At 39.6% G+C, this 19,939-nt stretch overlaps 1 protein-coding gene across 8 annotated transcripts in view; it reads right to left on the minus strand.

The window, feature by feature from the left end:
* Window positions 1-19,939, minus strand: part of LOC140187280 (myosin-10) — a 166,509-nt gene that overhangs the window by 76,266 nt on the left and 70,304 nt on the right. For 3 of the 8 annotated variants that reach the window (XM_072242422.1, XM_072242423.1, XM_072242424.1), the window contains exons 5-8: window positions 18,544-18,646; window positions 17,250-17,282; window positions 14,744-14,764; window positions 4,955-5,047 (exon numbers count right to left, since the gene is read on the minus strand). In XM_072242422.1, the coding sequence (XP_072098523.1) occupies window positions 4,955-5,047; window positions 14,744-14,764; window positions 17,250-17,282; window positions 18,544-18,646 (250 nt within the window). The remainder of the gene's footprint in view (window positions 1-4,954; window positions 5,048-14,743; window positions 14,765-17,249; window positions 17,283-18,543; window positions 18,647-19,939) is intronic. The other 5 variants (XM_072242425.1, XM_072242429.1, XM_072242428.1 and 2 more) reach the window with 5 other exon arrangements.

The raw sequence follows: 19,939 nt of genomic DNA on the forward strand, positions 1-19,939 counted from the left end.
CCAAGTTTATCTTTTGCAATCCGGATTATTAATTTCAGTCTAAAAGTCACTCATATTGATGTTTACCAGCCAAGTGTTACCACATGATTAAAATGTTTGCCAGGCATAGATTTGCTCCTTCAAAAGTTGTACGCAAGATGTTGCTGGCTTTTCCATGAAACTAAAAACTAGTGTACATTCCAATTGAAATGGTACTTTATCATTCAGGTATACAGAAAATATGATTCCTGCAAATAGAGCACTGCATAATAAAGTTAACAATCTATTTTGAAATTACTTGTCTATGCCTAAAAATAATAAACTAAATGGTAATCTTGAGCCAAGGTCATTTTGTCATCCAGTTATTTTTCTTTAACCCAGTTTCTAAAATACTGGAATAGCATAGCAAGCTGCAACTTAAACTGGCAAAAACTAAAAGTAAATAAATATTTTTCTCTAATTCAAAAAATGATTTGTCATGACAACACACCTAAAAGTTGCTGGTGAACGCAGCAGGCTAGGCAGCATCTCTAGGAAGAGGTACAGTCAACGTTTTGGGCCAAGACCCTTCGTCAGGTCCACACACTTCTACGTGTGTTGCTTGAAATTCCAGCATCTGCAGATTTCCTCGTGTTTGCGTTTGTCATGACAATTTGACAGCCAAAGTCTCATATCAACTTCAGTCAATACAGCAGTTATGGTGATGTCTCTGAAATCATACTGCCCAAAGCTGCTCAGCAGATACAAGAGGTGTGTGATGGTTGTCCTAATAAACCCGTGAGGAGCATGCACCTTCACTCATACTCAAACAAGTCGAGCCACTTATTTCCCTTCCTTCCTCACCTCCTCAAGCCATACGTGGCCAAAGGACTGATTGATTTCATGTTAAAATTGCATTTGTAACTGAAGCCCAATTAATAAATGAATTCTGATAACAGGTCAAGAATAAAATCAAGATTAGCCATCTGATAGTTTGATCAACTGCAGCTTTAACTTTCCTCCTAAAGCTTACAGAAAATCTCCCAAACCGAATGAGATTCAGTTGATATAACAGCATAGGTCAAGCATCAAACTAGATGGGGAACATTATTATTATTCTTGCCACTGGCTTAAATAAAATTTCAAATCATTAACCAAAGACCATTAAAGAATAAAAATGCAGCAGTGATGTCCATGGCTTCGGAATTGGATTTGCTTTTGAAAAGTTGGTGCTTAAGTTATTGTGCCATTTCTTGACTAGAAATATATACATAAAACTGTTTAGTATTGTCAAGTAACATCAAGACTTCCAATTTTCCTGAATAAATAGTTTTTATAACTATTAGCCCTTTTAGATAAATAGCAAACATGCATGGCCAATCAAAGGTGTGCCCAGGGCAAAGTCAAATTTTGGCAGATAACCAAGTTAAATCTTTGGGCTGAACACGGTAAAACAGTAATACAGTTTTCTTTGTTGTAGGAACATTCAGATGAAATCACTTCACTTTCCATACTCAAGGACAAACACTGAGCTAAATTCTTTGCCACCTTATTGCTTTTATTTTATTAAAAAATATAGCCAAGTACCACAACTAGATTTGGAAGCTTAAATAATCATGCCATTTCAATCTGGACCCAAATTTTCACAAGTGACCCCTGTGATTTTAGAGAAAGCTACCTTACTGAAGCCAGATGGCAGCTCTCAAGACACCTCTTCTTGCTTACCCCCTGTACAGGATCATACCAAGGAACTCCAGGCCATTGGCTCCCACACTATCACCAACCTCTAACTCTGAAGATCTTCCATCCAATGCCACCAACCTCTGTTCCCAAACCACCTACTGCTCATTTCTACCTCCTACTCAAGATCCACAAACTTAACTGGGCCTACTGGGACAATGGTTCTGCCTGCTCCAGCCCCACTGAACTCAAGTCCATGTAGTTGACTTTATTTTGTCCTCTTGGCTCAGTCCCTTCCTACCTACATCCATGATCATTTTGGGTTCCTTGATCTGGATCAACTTATTTTCACTATGGATGTCCAGTTTGTATATATTTCCAACCCAAAGAGCCCACCCCCCAAACCCAAAACAGGAAGGCCTCAAAACTTTTTTTTGCACGCCAGACCTATTCTTTTACCCCCCACTAACACTCTCCTGTCTGGTGGAACTGGTTCTTACCCTCAACAATTTTTTGGCTCCTCCCACTTTCTTTAAACCAACCGGTATAGCCATGGGGAATCTCATGGGCCCCTGGTTATGTCGATCTTTTCACTGGCTATGTGAAAAAGTCCATGTTCCAAGCCTTCACTGGTAACACTCCCCAACTCTTTCTAAACTACATTGATGATTGCATTGGTGCTGCTTCCTGCATTCATGCTGAACTCAATTTCATCAACTTTGCCTCCAACTTCCACCCTGCCTTTACATTTACTTGGTCCATCTCATACCTGCTTTGTTTGTTGTTGTTGTGTTGTTTTTTTTAAATTACAAACTTACTGACTTTCACAGTTATCCTGACTACACCTCTTCCCACCCTGTCACTTGTAAAAGAAAAAAATGCTACTCCCTTCTCTCAGCTCCTGTCTCTACCACATCTGTTCTCAGGATGAGACTTTCCATTCTAGAAAATCTGAGATGCCCTCCTCAAACTGTTTCCGTTCTACCACCATCAATGCTGCCATCACCCAAACCTCTTCCACTTTGCACACATCTGTTCTCACCCCATCATCCTAGTCATAACAGGGATAGGACTCCCATTGTCCTTACCTACCACCCACGAGCCTCTATACTTAGCACAGCATTCGCCACAACTTCTGCCACCTCCATCTGAATCCTACCTCTCAGTACTTCTATCCCACACATTCCCTAATATCCATAGGGATTGCTATATCACTTGTCCACTCATCTTTCTCCTGGCATTTAACCCTGCAAGCATGTGCTACACCTGACCCTACACCTCCTCCCTCACCAACATTCAGGACTCCCAATATTCAGGACCCCCAACATTCCTTCCAGGTGAGGAGATACTTCACCTGACATTCTATTGGGTTTATTTATTGTATCTAGTGCTCCTTCCTCTGCATTGTTGAGGCCCAATGAAGACTACTTTGTCGAGTACCTTTGTCCTGTCTACCACAAAAGGCAAGATCACCCTGTGGCCACCCATTTCAATTCAACTTTATTTCCATTTGGCATGCCTGTCCATGGCCGGCTCTACTGCCCTGATGGCTCCAGACTCAAGCTAGAAGAACAGTACCTCATTCCATTTGGGTCGCTTTCAACCCAAACAGAATACGAGACATGATCATTGATTTCTCTAACTTTGGGTAATTTCTCTCCCTCCCTACTTCTCTTTCTCTATACCTCATTCTGGCTACCCTCTCACCCCTTTTCTCCTCACCTACCCATCACCCCCTTCCTTTACTTCCATGATACTTCCACGATCCAGTCCTCTTCTATAAGATTCCTTCTTTCAGTTCATCACCTCTTCCACCTATCCCCTCCCAGCTTATTACTCCATCTCCCCTCAGCTCACTCATCACCTGCCAGTTTTTACTCTTTGCCCCACCTCCACCTTGCTCTGGCTTCCACACCCTTCTTTCAGTTCTGATGAAGGGTCTCCACCTGAAACATCAGCTGCTCATTCCTCACAGATATTGCCTGACTTGCCAAGTTCTTCTGCAGTATTTTTGTTTAGCTAAAGCTATGATGCTTTCAAGTTCGTCTTTAGACTTTTCTTCATCTACAATGCTCCTTAAAACCCACAAATAAGACCATTTTGCCTTGTAATCTATACAAGTTAGTGTACAATATCATTCAGTGATACTTCATGGATGTCCTTAACGCTCTAAAAGGCACTATAGAAAGATAACAGCATAACTATTATTAAACACACAATATCAAAAGCTTTATGGCCCTCATTTACCCAATTTCAAAAACTGTACTTGATAGAACTTTAGTAATCCAGAAATGAAGTTCTCAGTTTCACCTCTAAGCCGATTGATAATTATATCCAACATTCAGAAAAAGTAATTTAGAAGCAATAAACATGAGCAAGTCTGCTGATGCTGAAAGTTCAAAGAGAAACGCACAAAATGTTAGAGGAACTCAGTAGGTCCGTCAGCAACTATGGAAATGAATAAACTTGATATTTTGGGCCAAGACCCTTCTTCCTGCCTGAAATGGAAGGGGGAAGACGCTAGAATAAAAAAGTGGGATGAGGGAAAGGGGCCTAGCTAGAAGGTGATAGGTGAAGCTAAGAGGGTGGGAAAGGTAAAGGGCTGGAGAAGGAATCTGATAGATAAGACAAGTGGACTATAGGAAAAAGGGGAGGAGGAGGAAGCCCAGGAGGAAATGAAGGCAGGTGAGAAGAGATAAAAGGCCTGAGTGGGGAATAGAAAGAGAGAGGGAGGGATTTTTTTAAAATTATATTTAACCAGGAGAAATCACCTTAAATCAACTCCCAGCTAAAAAGATGCACACTTAAAGAGAACACTTTAAGTGTCCTGATGAAGGGTCTCAGCCTAAAACATCAACTGTTTATTCCCATCCATAGATGCTGCCCCAACTTGCCGTGCTACTCCAACACTGTGTGCATTGCTCTAGATTTCCAGCCCCGCAGTACCTCTTGTGCATATGAGCACTTCGACATTTACAGCTCATTACCCGAGAAAGATCATTTACATGTCAATGTGGCAAACTAGTCTGGACACAGCAAAAGGTTCCAGGACAATAAAACTCAAATTGTTTGCTTTGATCAACTTAAGTAGAGGACAGAACCTAAAATAGAGTTTACCCATTCTTTTTACACTACATACTTCCTATCTGCCCTTCTCAAAACTCAGTACTCCCTTGGCATTGCAGCAATACATCAGACTGAATAGTTAAGGCTGTATCAGGAATTGAACTGGAACCAAAGTGTACACACAATACACTGCATAGCATTGGTAGGTATGGAAAGTGTGTCACCCTCAAAATTTGACCCATTTACTTACAAAACGTGAAGAGTTGTCATTTTTCACAGTCTTGGCATTGCCAAATGATTCTAGTATTGGGTTTGCTTGCAGAAGCTGCCTTTCCAGCTCTCCCTTTCAAAACAAAAGCAAATAAGAGTTATGACAATCAAACAGTACCACTACGATACCGCCATGATGGCCCCATTTTCTGCACAATGAAATCAGCGAGAGACAGGCTTATTTTTTCCAGGCTTTTCAACACAGGAGTAGCTGAGACCCACACCTGACAGAAGCAACATGCAGAAGCAATCAAGTTAATGTTACTGACACCAGTTGCATTCTAGCCAGGAAAAGTGAAGCACTTCAAATATCCACAGAAGTTAGACACGAATGCCAAAAGAAGGGATTAGGTGTTTTTTGTTTAAAACTGGAGAAAGATACTTGCGCTGCACTGCTTCCATTATACAACTGGCATAGGATTTGATAATCAATGGAAAACTTAGATTTTATTTCTTGATTTTGTGATACAGCATAGTATCAGGCCCTTCTGGCCCAATGAGCCTGTGTTACCTGACTAATTAATCATTAGCCTGAACATCTTTGGAATGTGGGAGGAAACAAGAGCACCCAGAGGAAACCCATGTGGTCATGGAGGGAACGTACAAACTCCTTATAATCAGAGGCAGAATTGAACCCAGGGTCACTAGTGCTCTAATAGCATTCTGCTACACTACTGCACTGCCCATCTGGTAAAGATTTTCCTTCTAATTACATACAGATTGTCCTGCATTGCTTTGAACTATTGAAACATTCCATGATTTTAATTTTTCACAAGCCAACACCACAGATTTGCTTGTGAATTGAAACCGTGACCCAGGTCCTTCCAACTTGCTTCTGGGTAAGTAAACTCTTCTTGGGTTTCCAGCCGAGTCCAGGTGTCGATTTTAAGCAACGTTTCAATGACAAACTCCGCCATCATCATAGATGATGCCTACTCATGCCTGGTCCAGTAGTATATATACTCAAACATGTCGTCCATCCCTCCTGATTGGCAAGTCCTCAACCAATCAGGTTTCTACTGTCCTATCTTGTTTAAAATCATATTTCAGTTCTTACTTAGAGCAAGACCTTCATCTTTGTTGAAACTAAATTCTCTATTCATATTTTAATGGCTTCCTTCATCAGGAAGTCCAAAAAAGCATTAGTTTTGTGCCAAAGTCAATCCTGTGGTCATTGCACGTGCAGTGTTCTGCTACCACCAATATGTCCTGATACACCTCCTGTGCTCTTTGATGCAGATTTCCACCGTGCACCCCGTCTGGCCAATATTTGTTAACCCACATTCACAGGGAATCCTGTAAACACCAGCTATCCTGAGTCCCAGGTCATTTTTAACCCACATAGACTGGAATTTGAGCTTCCTTACGGGTTTATGGATGGTATTTTTCCTTCATTTCTTCAGGATCCTGGCAATCCCTTCGAAAACTACTGTACTGTGCCAATGGCCTGGTGAAGGAAGCCACTAAAATAAGACTAGAGAATAATTTCAGAGATGAAGGTCTTGCTGTAAGAAAGAACTGGAATAAGGTTTTGAACAAGGTGGGACAGTGGAAACCTGATTCGTTGAGGACTAGCTAATCATGAGGGACAGACGATGGGAGATAAGTATATATACCACCGGACTAGACATGCCTGGGTATCATCCCTGATGAAGATGGCAGAGTGCTGTCACTGAAATGCAGGTTAAAATTGACAACCAGACTTGGCTGGAAGCCTAAGAGTTTATGAGTCTCTCACTGGGAAAGCACTAGATCCTTCCCCCCCCCCCCCAGAAAACCCATGGAAAGTTCACAGAAAATCCACTCAAACACTTGTCTGAGTCCGACAGCTGTATCCAAAAAGTCTGAAGTAGAAGTTTCAGGTCTAGCTGGGACAGCGGTGAACTGGAGAGACTACAACTTTTTGGTAAACTTGGATTATGAATCCCGGTTGCATACGCCTGAAATCTGGAGCATTCCGAAAAACTAAGTCAAGAGGAGACAGTCACCAAAAGAAATGTTTACCGAAGATGAGCACAATTTCACCAGTTCTCATAACGGTTATGTTTCAAGCTATCAGTAAAGTTTTAAACCAAGTTATCACCTTTGCCACCACTCCATCCCTAGACATGTTCACACTTGTTTCATAACCAAAGTTTATTCCAGAGATTAATTAGAGCTAAAGTAAGCACTGATTCAGTTTCCAAATCAAGATAGCGTTCAACAATTTAAAACTATTCTATCACATCCAGTAATTGCTGTAGGTAGAATGCATGCCCGTAGCATTATTAACCAAAGATAGCCCAGGTACTCCATGTATACAAACAGTAGTGATGACCATTTATAAGACTGTAAGATAAAGGTGTATAATTAGGCCATTTGGCCCATTGAGTCTGCTCCAATGTTTCATCATGGCTGATCCATTTTCCCTCTCAGCCCCAATCTCCCACCTTCTCCCCATATTCCTTCATGCCAAGCAATCAAAAACCTATCAACTTCTGCCTTAAATATACATAAAAACTTGCCCATCCACAGATGCCGGTGGCATTAAATTCCACAGATTCACCACCATCTGGCTAAAGAAATTCCTCATCACCATTCTAAAAGGCCGCTCCTCTATTCTGAGACTGGGCCCTCCAGTCCTAGACCCTCCCACCATAGGAAACATCCCCTCCACTCGATGATTTTACTGGTATTGTTTCCTGCAGAACTCACTGCATTACTTTTACTGGCAAATTCTGCCCTGCCCTCATTTTCAGTCAATGGCTGACTCTCCTTTTCTGTATTTCTGTCTACTTCTCAGGAGAGAGTCTAGCTACCAACTTCTAGTACAAGCTTGCTGACTCCTACACAACTCATGCTCTACAACATTGACCCAGTTCTTCCACATGCTACATGACAAGATTTTCCATACAACAGCCTCAGAAATCTCTTTCTGAACCACAGCTTCCCCTTGATCACTGACATTTCATCATTTCTCAGGCTTCTCCTTCCACCACCACTCCTCTGGGATGGAACAACAGGCCTTCCAGTCCTCTCCTTCTACCCGACTACCTCTGCATTCAAATTATCTGCTATTTCAGCCATCTTCAAAAGGGATTTCACCAGTAGATACATCTCCTTGCCCCTCCGCCTCCCCTTTTCAGGTTGTCACAGGGGCCATTCCCTATACAACTCTCTGGTTTATTCTTGCATCCCCATGTTACAGCACTTTCCCTTGCAAATTCAAGCGATACAATGTTTGCTTCTTCACCACTTCCAGTCCCTGAATCCAGAGACCCAAATAGTCTTTCCATTATATATAGGAACATAGGGTAGCAAGAAAGCAGCTTAAGAAGGGGTTGAGAAGAGCAAGGGGGCATGAGAAGGCCTTGGCGAGTAAAGGAAAACCCCAAGGCATTCTTCAATTATGTGAAGAACAAAAGGATGACAGGAGTGAACGTAGGACCGATTATAGATAAAGGTGGGAAGATGTGCCTAGAGGCTGTGGAAGTGAGCGAGGTCCTCAATGAATACTTCTCTTCGGTATTCACCAGTGACAGGGAACTTGATGATGGTGAGGACAAAATGAGTGAGGTTGATGTTCTGGAGCATGTTGATATTAAGGGAGAGGAAGTGTTGGGAGTTGTTAAAATACATTAGGACAGATAAGTCCCTGGGCCCTGACAGAATATTCCCCAGGCTGCTCCACGAGGCGAGGGAAGAGATTGCTGAACCTCTGGCTAGGATCTTTATGTCCTCGTTGTCCACAGGAATGGTACCAGAAGATTGGAGGGAGGCGAATGTTGTCCCCTTGTTCAAAAAAGGTAGTAAGGATAGTCCGGGTATTATAGACCAGTGAGCCTTACGTCTGTGGTGGGAAAGCTGTTGGAAAAGATTCTTAGAGATAGGATCTATAGTTATTTAGAGAATCATGGTCTGATCAGGGACAATCAGCATGGCTTTGTGAAGGGCAGATCATGTCTAACAAGCCTGATAGAGTTCTTTGAGATGGTGACCAGGCATATAGATGAGGGTAGTGCAGTTGATGTGATCTACATGGATTTTAGTAAGGCATTTGACAAGGTTCCACAAGGTAGGCTTATTCAAAAAGTCAGAAGGCATGGGATCCAAGGAAGTTTGGCCAGGTGGATTCAGAATTGGTTTGCCTGCAGAAGGCAGAGGGTCATGGTGGAGGGAGTACATTCAGATTGGAGGATTGTGACTAGTGGTGTCCCACAAGGATCAGTTCTGGGACCTTTACTTTTCATGATTTTTATTAATGACCTGGATGTGGGGGTAGAAGGGCAGGTTGGCAAGTTTGCAGACAACACAAAGGTTGGTGGTGTTGTAGATTGTGTAGAGGATTGTTGAAGATTGCAGAGAGACATTGATAGGATGCAGAAGTGGGCTGAGAATTGGCAGATGGAGTTCAACCCGGAGAAGTGTGAGGTGGTACACTTTGGAAGGACAAACTCCAAGAGAGTACAAAGTAAATGGCAGGATACTTGGTAGTGTGGACGAGCAGAGGGATCTCAGGGTACATGTCAACAGATCCCTGAAAGTTGCCTCACAGGTGGATAGGGTAGTTAAGAAAACTTATGGGGTGTTAGCTTTCGTAAGTCGAGGGATAGAGTTTAAGAGTCGCGATGTAATGATGCAGCTCTATAAAACTCTGGTTAGGCCACACTTGGAGTACTGTGTCCAGTTCTGGTCGCCTCACTATAGGAAGGATGTGGAAGCACTGGAAAGGGTACAGAGGAGATTTACCAGGACACTGCCTGATTTAGAGAGTATAGATTATGATCAGAGATTAAGGGAGCTAGGGCTTTACTCTTTTGAGAGAAGGATGAGAGGAGACATGATAGAGGTGTACAAGAAGAATAGATAGAGTGGATATCCATTGCCTCTTCCCCAGAGCACCACTGCTTAATACAAGAGGACATGGCTTTAAGGTAAGGGGTGGGAAGTTCAAGGGGGATATTAGAGGAAGGTTTTTTACTCAGAGAGTGGTTGGTGCGTGGAATGCACTGCCTGAGTCAGTGGTGGAGGCAGATACACTAGTGAAATTTAGGAGACTACTAGACAGGTATATGGAGGAATTTAAGGTGGGGGGTTATATGGGAGGCAGGGTTTGAGGGTCAGCACAACATTGTGGGCTGAAGGGCCTGTACTGTGCTGTACTATTCTTTGTTTCCAGGTGAACCAGAAATTCATTTGCACTTCTAATCCAGCGTACATTTGACATTCACAATGTGGTTTACTAGTTTGAATGATCGCATTACAAAGCTCCTGGGTTCACTCCATAGGCGTGCCCCTGAGCTTCCTGTAGGCTGCCTCTTATTCCCCACCCCACTGATCTGTCAGCCTGTGGCCTACTGTGTCGGGTCTAGTCCAGTACAAGCTTTAGGAACAGCACCTCATCTCCTATTTAGAGACGTTGCAGACTTCTAGTGTTGCACAACTTCAGGGATCACGACTGTATGCCTCAGTCATCCAGTTGTGATATTAGCTCAACCGTTTCCCGGCAATTCCCTCCCTCCCTGCCCCCCCCCCCCACAACCTGCCATTTTCCCCACTATCAGTGAAGGAGATGCATGAACTTCTGAGCATTTCTTCCATCTCTGAATTTCAGATTTTTCTGTCTATGATTGCACTCTAACCACTCCTATTCACTCATCAACTTGACATCCTTACTCATATCCAATCCCAATAGTCTCCCTGGTTTTACCTTAAGGCATCTTTCTCCCCCACCCTCCCTGCAGCTTCACAGAGTTCTGTCTCCTTTATAGTTGTAATGAAGGGTCTCTATGATTCTGTTTCTCTGCCTAAAGATATGGCCTGACTTGATAATAGCCAGCATTTGGCTTTTGTTTTAAATTACCAGCATCTGCAGTTTGATTTTTCATGTAATAAATACCCTTCCCTCCCCACTGGGAAGCAATGATGAGGAACACAATGTTTGACTTTTAGCAGTTACATAAAATTGCAAACCTAAGGAGTTCTTTTACCTATACTTGCTGCGCAAGATTAGCAGAAAACATTTAGCTCACTACATGAAAGTCACAAGCTGCTCAATAATGCTTTCAAGCTAGGTCAAATCTGATCATTTTCCTGCCACTTTTTTCACTTCAACTCCATTTCCTCCCATTAAGGAAATCCTTTCACCTTCACTAAAAGCCATTGTTTATGCTTACAACTGCAAGCTCTAAATGATTTCAGTTTGATATTCAAACACAAGGAAATCTGCAGATCCTGGAGTTCAAGCAACACACACAAAAAATGCTGGTGAACGCAGCAGGCCAGGCAGCATTTTTTGTGTGTTGCGTCAGTTTAATACTGCTGAGCACTTGATTGACAATTCCAAGCTGGCAGGGATGCCTAAATTTCAAAGGCATCAGTTAAAGGGGTGAAGGTTTAAAGGTGATTCAATGGGCAAATTTTCCACACAAAAAAAAAAGTCGGTACCTGCTAGAAACAGTAATAGTAAAAACTTCGAGGCATCTGAACAGGTATGTGAACGAACAGAACAGAGAATATGAAATTAATGAAGGCAAATGGGATTAATGATGGGCATGATGGTCAAGGTGGGCTAGAGAGCATCTTACAACTTATCGATTGCACCCCAATAGAAAATATTTTCCATATAATTACTGTTAATATGTAAATTGGTTTTCCAATGAAATATTAAAAACATCCAAATAACAGCACAGCTCAGAGCTTCTGTTAAATAAAACAATTTCTTTGTTTAAAATTGAAAATTTCTATTTGCAATTTCCAAAGTTACATCAATATGCAACTACGCTTACCTATAGATTTTTTTTTAAACTGATTAATCTGTTTTTCTGAACACAGTTGTTTATAGATAGGTAAGTTGATAATTACTGTTCGCAGCAATAACTCAGCTAGGTTTTGATAGAAGACCAGTTGAATTAACTATTACTTACATCCTGCATATACACGAGTAAAAATCTTTGTTACATCTCAGTTTGAATGTGCAATTTATAATAACCAGTTAAATGTAACTGTTTAAACAAACAAGATTTTGGAATCTGTTTTCCATCCAAAGTAATTGTTTTTCTTACATATTTTAGTTTTCCCATATGTATTTTATCAACTAGCAAAATACTGGAATAGTATGTGGGAGAAGCAGAGCCCAAGTGGAATCTGCATTCTTTTATGATATACTGGAATCAGAGCCTTTATACCTTGTAGATTATGAAGACTATAATGCAAACATTGCTTTGGGAAATTTTCTATCAACTTCACGTTAGTCATCAAACTATTTGAAATTAATTCTAAGTTTAATTGATGGCAACATCCCTATTTGGCAATCCATTAAACTGTGAATTCATTTATAGCAGTTTGATTTTGATAATAGGAGTCTTTTGTGAAAATTTACATCTGGAAAATAGTGCACAAATCACCTTCTGGCATTAGCAACAGAAAGGAAATTCAAAATAACTTGGCATGGTTGTGGATTACACTGCATAATTTTGATCACAAGATAAATGAAGCCGTAGTCTGCATATTTTTCACGATGATTTAATTTCTTCAGTGGTACCTACATCAATTTCAATAGTTCCATAAAGCTAAATTTTGGCCAGGATTAACACATTGGAAATAATGAAAGCAATATACAAGGTTACCGCTCAACAGGTCAGACAGAATGTGTGAAAAGAAAAAAGTAAACATTTGAGATGTGATTTCAGAGATGAAAATATCAACTCCCTTTTGATCTCCACACATTGCCTAACTTAAGTATTTCCAGCATTTTCTGTATTCATTACTATGTCAGCCCATATCTAAATACTAACACAAATAATAGGATAATTAGATTAAGTTTAAGATATTCCTGGCTATTTGGCAGTAGAGCACAGGGTACATTGAGATCCTTCATACCACAGAGCTCCCATAGGCTGCTATTTAGATCTGCGCAACGTTGTCGAGAACGTTCCCACTCGTCTGAGAACACCATAAACAGGAAACAAGATCATTGTTTGTACTCTGACTTCTATCAACCCTCATGTTTTCAAAAACTGCTCAAAGATATTTCTCACTTCAATATTCCCCACCGGAACACTAAACAGAGGCTTAAAAAAAATTACATCTTCAGTAAATAAAGCAGCTTTGAGTGTTTCAGTGACATAACAACAACCTTGCATTCAACAAATACACTATGATCTGGAATTCTGCATTTATTTCGCTGAAGTTACAATTGGTTTTAATAGTAGTTGAAATTGCACTTGACCTTTGTCATGTATTTTCAAATCTCAATTATCAAAGCAGTTGGTCTGTAGCTGGACCTTGAGCCTCAATCTGGTCTTCAACCAAAAAAAGCCACCTTGCATCTATTGGACTACCCAAAATATCATCATGCTTTGCTGTTACCTCATGGCAATTCATTTTGCCTTCCCATACCTACGCTGAAACCAAAATAACCTTGAGCAATCTTGAGATTACATCACATCTAAAGTACAAATCTGTGTAATACACAAGTTTTTCAGATTCACTTAATTGCTAGAGGGTAATAAATTCAGCACGTAATTTTATTTCAATTAAAGAAATTCCTGATCTTGAGATGCAGATTTTTCTGGACAGATTACATTAGAGCCAATATATTAAAATGAATGAGAACCTTTCTTTTCATCATTGCTGGTAGACAGGGTGAAGTTTAAGTGTCTGGGAAGAGGGAGGGAGTGTGCACTTCAGTCGATCTCAGGTAAGGAACAGTTGCAGTGGAGCAAGGCTGCTACTCGAATTGCACAGCTGATTATGTAACAAGTCTTTTAGCTCTCTGAAGCCTGGCAAATATAATGGATGCAGCTACCTGATATTATAATTTTTTGAAGCAGAAGATGAATTTCAAAATCAAATTTGGGCAAGTTATCTGGGAGAACAGATGTCCTTTTCATGCAATTTCTTAGCATGCTGTTTGACAAATATTTAGTACATTCAGATTCACATTTCTGAACATGTTCTAGTTCTTGTATTCTCCACAAACAAGTTTTCTTTAAAAAGGATGCAAGGTCTTTGAAAGGCATTGAGAAGCAACTTCTAAAAGTTGAAATCAAATTCCTGACATATTGCACTAGAGACTACTTTCCATACATTGTTTTGCTTAGAGAGGAATTTTACGTTCCTGCTTTCAATTATAAGACATTAAAAAGTTTACTGTTAAGAACCCCAGACATGTTCCTAAATCTGTTATAGACCTCATACTGTTCGATAAAGATACACTCAATAATTATTATACTGGAAAATTCCAGTCCCCTGCAAAGTAAATTACATGCCTCAAACAAGTGTGAACAGATTTAAAACAGTCAGTATAACATTAAAATTCACCAAGAGCTAAATGCCAAGACTACTGATGAGATAAATCAAAGAGCAGAAAAATAAACCCGATACATTTGAATAACCATCTTAGGAGATCATAACCTCAAACACAATGTCTCAAATCTAAAGAATGGTGGCTTTAAAGTGATTACATTCCATACAATGTTGAGTAAAACAGGATGAAAGCAAAGCTGGAGACAGTTTTCATTTGATAAGTGCCTTGGAAACAGGGAAGCAATTCTGTAATGAAGCAAAGTAGGACTGCTTTAGCTTCAGCAGAGAAAGTGAAATCATGCAAAGCAAGAGGCAAGACATGATCAAGCATTGATGCTATTGCTTGTTGCAGTGAAAGGAAGTAAAATACTTTGTCTTCTGCAAACAAACCAATAGCATCCTGTTTCTTATGCCCATTGTGAGATTAAATGTGAACATTCCTTAATCACAATAACAGGGACTTAAACTACATGCTACTCACATACAACATTGAAGTTCCACTCTGTAGTCAATGGGCAGAAACATAGCACACCAAAATAAAAATGTTAGTGACATGACAACAAGTTTACTTAAACCACTTTAGATCCATACCATCGACAGATACCACAAAATTACATAATATTCATGGAACTTAAATTAAAAAAGCTACAACTTACAAATTCTGTCAAAGATTTTTATCTGTAGCAAAGCAACCCAAAAATCCATCTTATAATTTAGCATCATTTCAAGGACAAGAATATGAAAGCATGTAATGGTATGGTTTTTTAAGGCATCGGTAAGAACATTCTTGGAGTATTAGAGCAGCTTTGGACACTTTATCCAAGGAAAGATGTGTTGGTGTCAGAAAGGGTCCAGAGGTGATTTATGAAAATTAGTCTAGGAATGAAACGGTTAACATATAAAGACCCTTTCATGGCCCTGGGCCTGTACTCATTGGAGTTTTGGGGGGGGGGGGGGGAGGAGAGAGAGAGAGGGATCTCATTGAAACCTATTGAATACTGAAAGGCCTAGAGAGTGGACTTGGAGAGGATGGTTCCTGGAGTGGCCAAGTCTAGGACCAGAGGTCACAACCTCAAAATAGAGGGACATCCCTTTAGAACAAAAATGAGAAATTTCTTCAGCCAGATGGTGGTGAATCTGTGGAATTCATTACCTCAGATGGTGGTGCAGGCCAAATCATTGGGTATATTTAAAGTGGAGGCTCAAATAGTTTTTAGTCAGGGCATCAAATGTTATCAGGAGAAAGGAATCATAAATCAACCATGACAGAATGGCAGCAGACTTGATAGGCCAAATGGCCTAATTCTGCTCCTATGTCTTATGGTCTTATCAGCCCCAAGTAAACCAGTTAACCTAATAATTGGAATTTCAAAAGGGTTAAACAACCTGTGAACCAAATGCATTTAAACCACAAAATTATCCTTTTTCAATAAAACACATTTAACATTCTTAACCAAAATGTCACACCCATGAAAACAGTGATTAGGTTCATTTACAAGTTTCTCTTTTGCTTCCCTACTCTCACCTCCTCACCTTTCCTAGTTCTTAACCCCATGCACTTTAGTGGATGAAAACATTTATCACATCTAAATAGGCCTGATGTACTTGTACAGTACCTGAGTGGTTACATTTCCAGATTCATTACCTTGATCATTTATATCAAGTGTTTAAAACAAGTGCCCCAATTATGGATTGCCCAAAAGGAGAATGAAAATCAAGCGTCTTAAGATGGAAACTCATGAATTTTCTTGGCGGTTATGAAAAACAGGGATGAAGTAATTACAGTGCCTGGGCTAGAACAGGACAAATCTTAAGGTTATAGGACTACAGAAGTGACTGGAGAGGAAAAGGCCATTCGAGACATTTCAAACACTGAGGAGAAAACTTTAAAAGTTATTGGTGAACTGGGAATTAACGAAGCATTAAGGCTCAGGGACATTCGATAAAAGGGACTCTAGTCTTGGAAGTGGGCAAAAACTTTGAATAAGCTTGAGCATAAGGTCGAAAGGTGATAGATAATGGCAAACCAGCCTGAACAGCAATGGAATACTCAAGACTGAAAATGTAGTTAAAGTTTTAGCTAAAGATAAATTTTAAATTGTCTGTTGCAAACAGGAGCAATTCTACGAAGTGAATAAACCAGACTTAAAATACCCCAATTTAGAAACTGAAATATAATAAATCAATATTATACTGTTTTGCAGAAATGGAAATGCCACACAAATTATTTTAACACTATTGCCAATTGTGGCTGGTGAGACTCCTCTTTTGGCCAAGAACCTTGAGGGGGAAAAGAATTAACATTTTACTACCGTTTCTTTTGGCGTATAAGTAAAATTGCTTTTCAGCTGAACAACAGGCAAAATTCCAATAAAATGTTCAGATTTCCAGAGACAAATAGGATTTCAAAAAAAGTCAGACTCAACACCGAGGAAGACAATACAGTCGAGGGTGATTTCACGTATACATGCCAGACAACAACTTCCCCTCAAGGCAGCATTCTTTTTCGAAAAGATCATCCTTTCATACAAACCATTTGTGTTCCAAAATCTAGTAGTATGCCACAAAGTCATCTTTCTTATACTGACAAAAACTTTTCACTAACAGATTATGCCATTTTGTCTGAAATATCATACAAATTCAAGCAAAGCAGCTTCAGTCAATTCAAAAGAATTTTCTAATCGCAAATATCCTCAAAAATGCTTCAGTTGATATAGAAATTAAACATTTGATGTTCAATCTGCATTGTAGCACTGAAGAGCTGTTCGAAACAGTTACAAAACTGCTACAACTGAATTACCTTGCAAATCAGTTCAAATTTAAGATGACAAATACTGTTTTGTGAAAAGTTGTCTATCAACTGCAAGAGTTCTCAAAGTACAAAGGAAAAGACATGCAAAGATGATTCAGAATAACAGCTATAATCAAACAGGAGAAAGCTGTCAATTAGCTGCAAGTAGTTAAACTGAACAGCATTCAACACTTGCCTGATGTTTCACTGGCTTAGGCGATTCGAGCTGCTTCTCACAAACAAATTAAATAGTATTAGGAAATATGCACAAATTTGCATTAACTTCAAAACGGGTGGGAAAACATCTCTCCAACTTCTATAGAGCAAGCACTTTAAGGTAGCGCAAGACAGCCGATTTGGCTCAAGGAATTAAAAATCTTGACCCAGTTTACAAAATGTTTGCCACTATGAAATGATTTGTATTACCTTGAGAGTTTTATTTTGGATTGGTATCTCATAAAATAGCTGTGGAGAAAACTTACTCTTTTACACAGATAAATAATTATGCCAGTTTGAAAATAAAGTGTATATGGAATTAGGAAAAACTTGTTTGTTACTCTTGGAGTTGAGCACAACTTGTTTCCATTGGTTTTGTGACTTCTGAGATAGCTAATGAATTCATTCTGGAAGATGCAGATGGGGCAAGAACAGCAATTTTAAAAACATCTGCTCCATTTTCAGAACGTATTTTGGAATGTATTGAAGCAAATATGGGGGAGGGGGGTGAGGAAAGAGCAGCTTTCCACTATGCTAACTATATTCAAAATAGAATGGCAATGTTGCAAGCACTCCAAAGGTGTTAACAATTGCAAACATAAATTGGTTTACATAATCTGATATTTTAGCAGACTGTGGTATACAAAGCAAAAACTAAACTCATTTACAGTGGATTCCAATTAATTGATACACATTGGGACCAATACATTTTGGCCCAATTAAGTGGCTGCCCCAGTTTTCTGAAGTTTCATGGAAATAGTTAAAAGGAATTAAAAAAAAAGACAAACTGAATAACAAATTATCAGTCTCTCCCTCTCATGACAGTTCAGATCACAGTCAGGATTTTGCACTCAAATTGCCAGAAGAGGACAAACTCCAAACATCAACTTGGAGCAACAACTAATACTGTTTCATGGTTTTAAATAGCCTTCTCCATGATTTGTAAATCATTTCATAGTTGCCATCACATTTTCTGGGAAAAATAATTTTGCAAATTTCAGGAGGCAAAATTTGAATAGCACTTTAAAATGCAGATCTCATTAGTTATTTCATCATATATTACAAGTACCATCTTAAAGCTGTAAACAAGCAATTAATCTATGTGCCTCATTGTGAACACCAATGAGCCCGCAACACAATCTTGTCAGTTAAATTATTCAATCATAAGCCAAAGCAGCATTAATATATCAGCATCAGAAAATATTGTAGCCAGCATACCTCCCCAAATACCTAAGGTTAAATGTCAAACGAGCTTTATGGAAAATTTAACTCACTGGAATATTGTGGTCCTTTCGTCCTTTGTGAGAGGAAGCAACATGAGCCAGATACTGAATAACTTTCTTAGTATTTTCTGTCTTGCCTGCACCAGATTCTCCTCTATAAAATAAGTAAACAGTCAATTTCAGCAAAAATGGACATACAGCTCAAGATCATATTAAACATCCTAGGTTTTTGTGACATGTTCTTCCTGCATGCCAAAAGAAAGCTCAGCTATGATTACCAACTGAGAGAAATTGGCAGAAGTCACTCCCTCATTGTTGAACCTTAATTGCAGTTGGCATTGCAATACTGACACTCAGCATCATCTGTAGACAATGTAGTCACACAGGCAGACTGATCATGGAATAACTGGAGCAGGTAATTCGTTACAAGATTGACTTGAGTCAATTTGCAATATGCATGACTGAACATCAGGTCACATTCTTTTCATGGAGGTCATGTTTCCCTCCAATTTAAAAGCAGCAAGTTTCCTGTTGATATCTAGATAGGAACCTGTAATCAATCCTGAATTAGTTTGCAAAAATGTGTGGTATCCATTTTTGTCGGCAACCAAAGCCACAACTGGTATTTCTATTCTCTGAAGAGCTGTTTCAGCCTCATTTCCTTGTAAGGCAAAAACATTTAAAACCCTTCCCCCAAAATCTAAACCAAGGCCATTTACCTAACGCAGTCTTTGGTAGGACACAACCTTATATGCACTTAAGTTAACCTCAAAAGGAAAAAGATGCACACCTTTAAATTCTGTGCAACCCAGATGAATTCTGAACATTGGGTTAGTGTGCAATGGATGCTCAAAATTGGAACAAAAAATTTTTGCAACTTCAGTAAGTTTTACATGCAGGCGTGTCAGCATGACATAACGAACATTTACACAAGAACACGACATTTATACAACTACTTTGAAAGACGGCAACTACAGATTTCCAAAAAAACGGTAAGATTAATGTTACAAAATAGTCTAAGCACAGCACAAGGTGCAGTCGTTATCAGCTCTATAGACCCAGAGACAATCCTGCCATTGAGTGACATTTATATCAACTTTGCACAATTTCCGTGATCTGTTGTCAACCACCCCCTCCAAGGTAGCAATCTATTATTGGCTACTTGGAATTTCCCTTGGGAGAAAGGAGGACAGCAGGGGAATCAATGAGGAATGTTATTGAGGATGGGAGAGAAAATGTGATTTGTGTAGGTGTTGTGTTAAAGACTGTTAATTTGCTGTATGAACCCATGAGAAATCAGATAAAAAACCACTGTATTGTACAAAAAGCTGAGCTTCTAATATAAGCCACTAATGTTGTGGTTGCAGTTGGGAGACTGTCATCATAGAATTGAAGTTTGAGAGAACACAAGATAAATGCTGAAATCCAGAGGGGATTAATTAGCTCA

Source organism: Mobula birostris, chromosome 24 (assembly GCF_030028105.1).
Source record: "Mobula birostris isolate sMobBir1 chromosome 24, sMobBir1.hap1, whole genome shotgun sequence".
NCBI classification, from domain to species: domain Eukaryota; kingdom Metazoa; phylum Chordata; class Chondrichthyes; order Myliobatiformes; family Myliobatidae; genus Mobula; species Mobula birostris.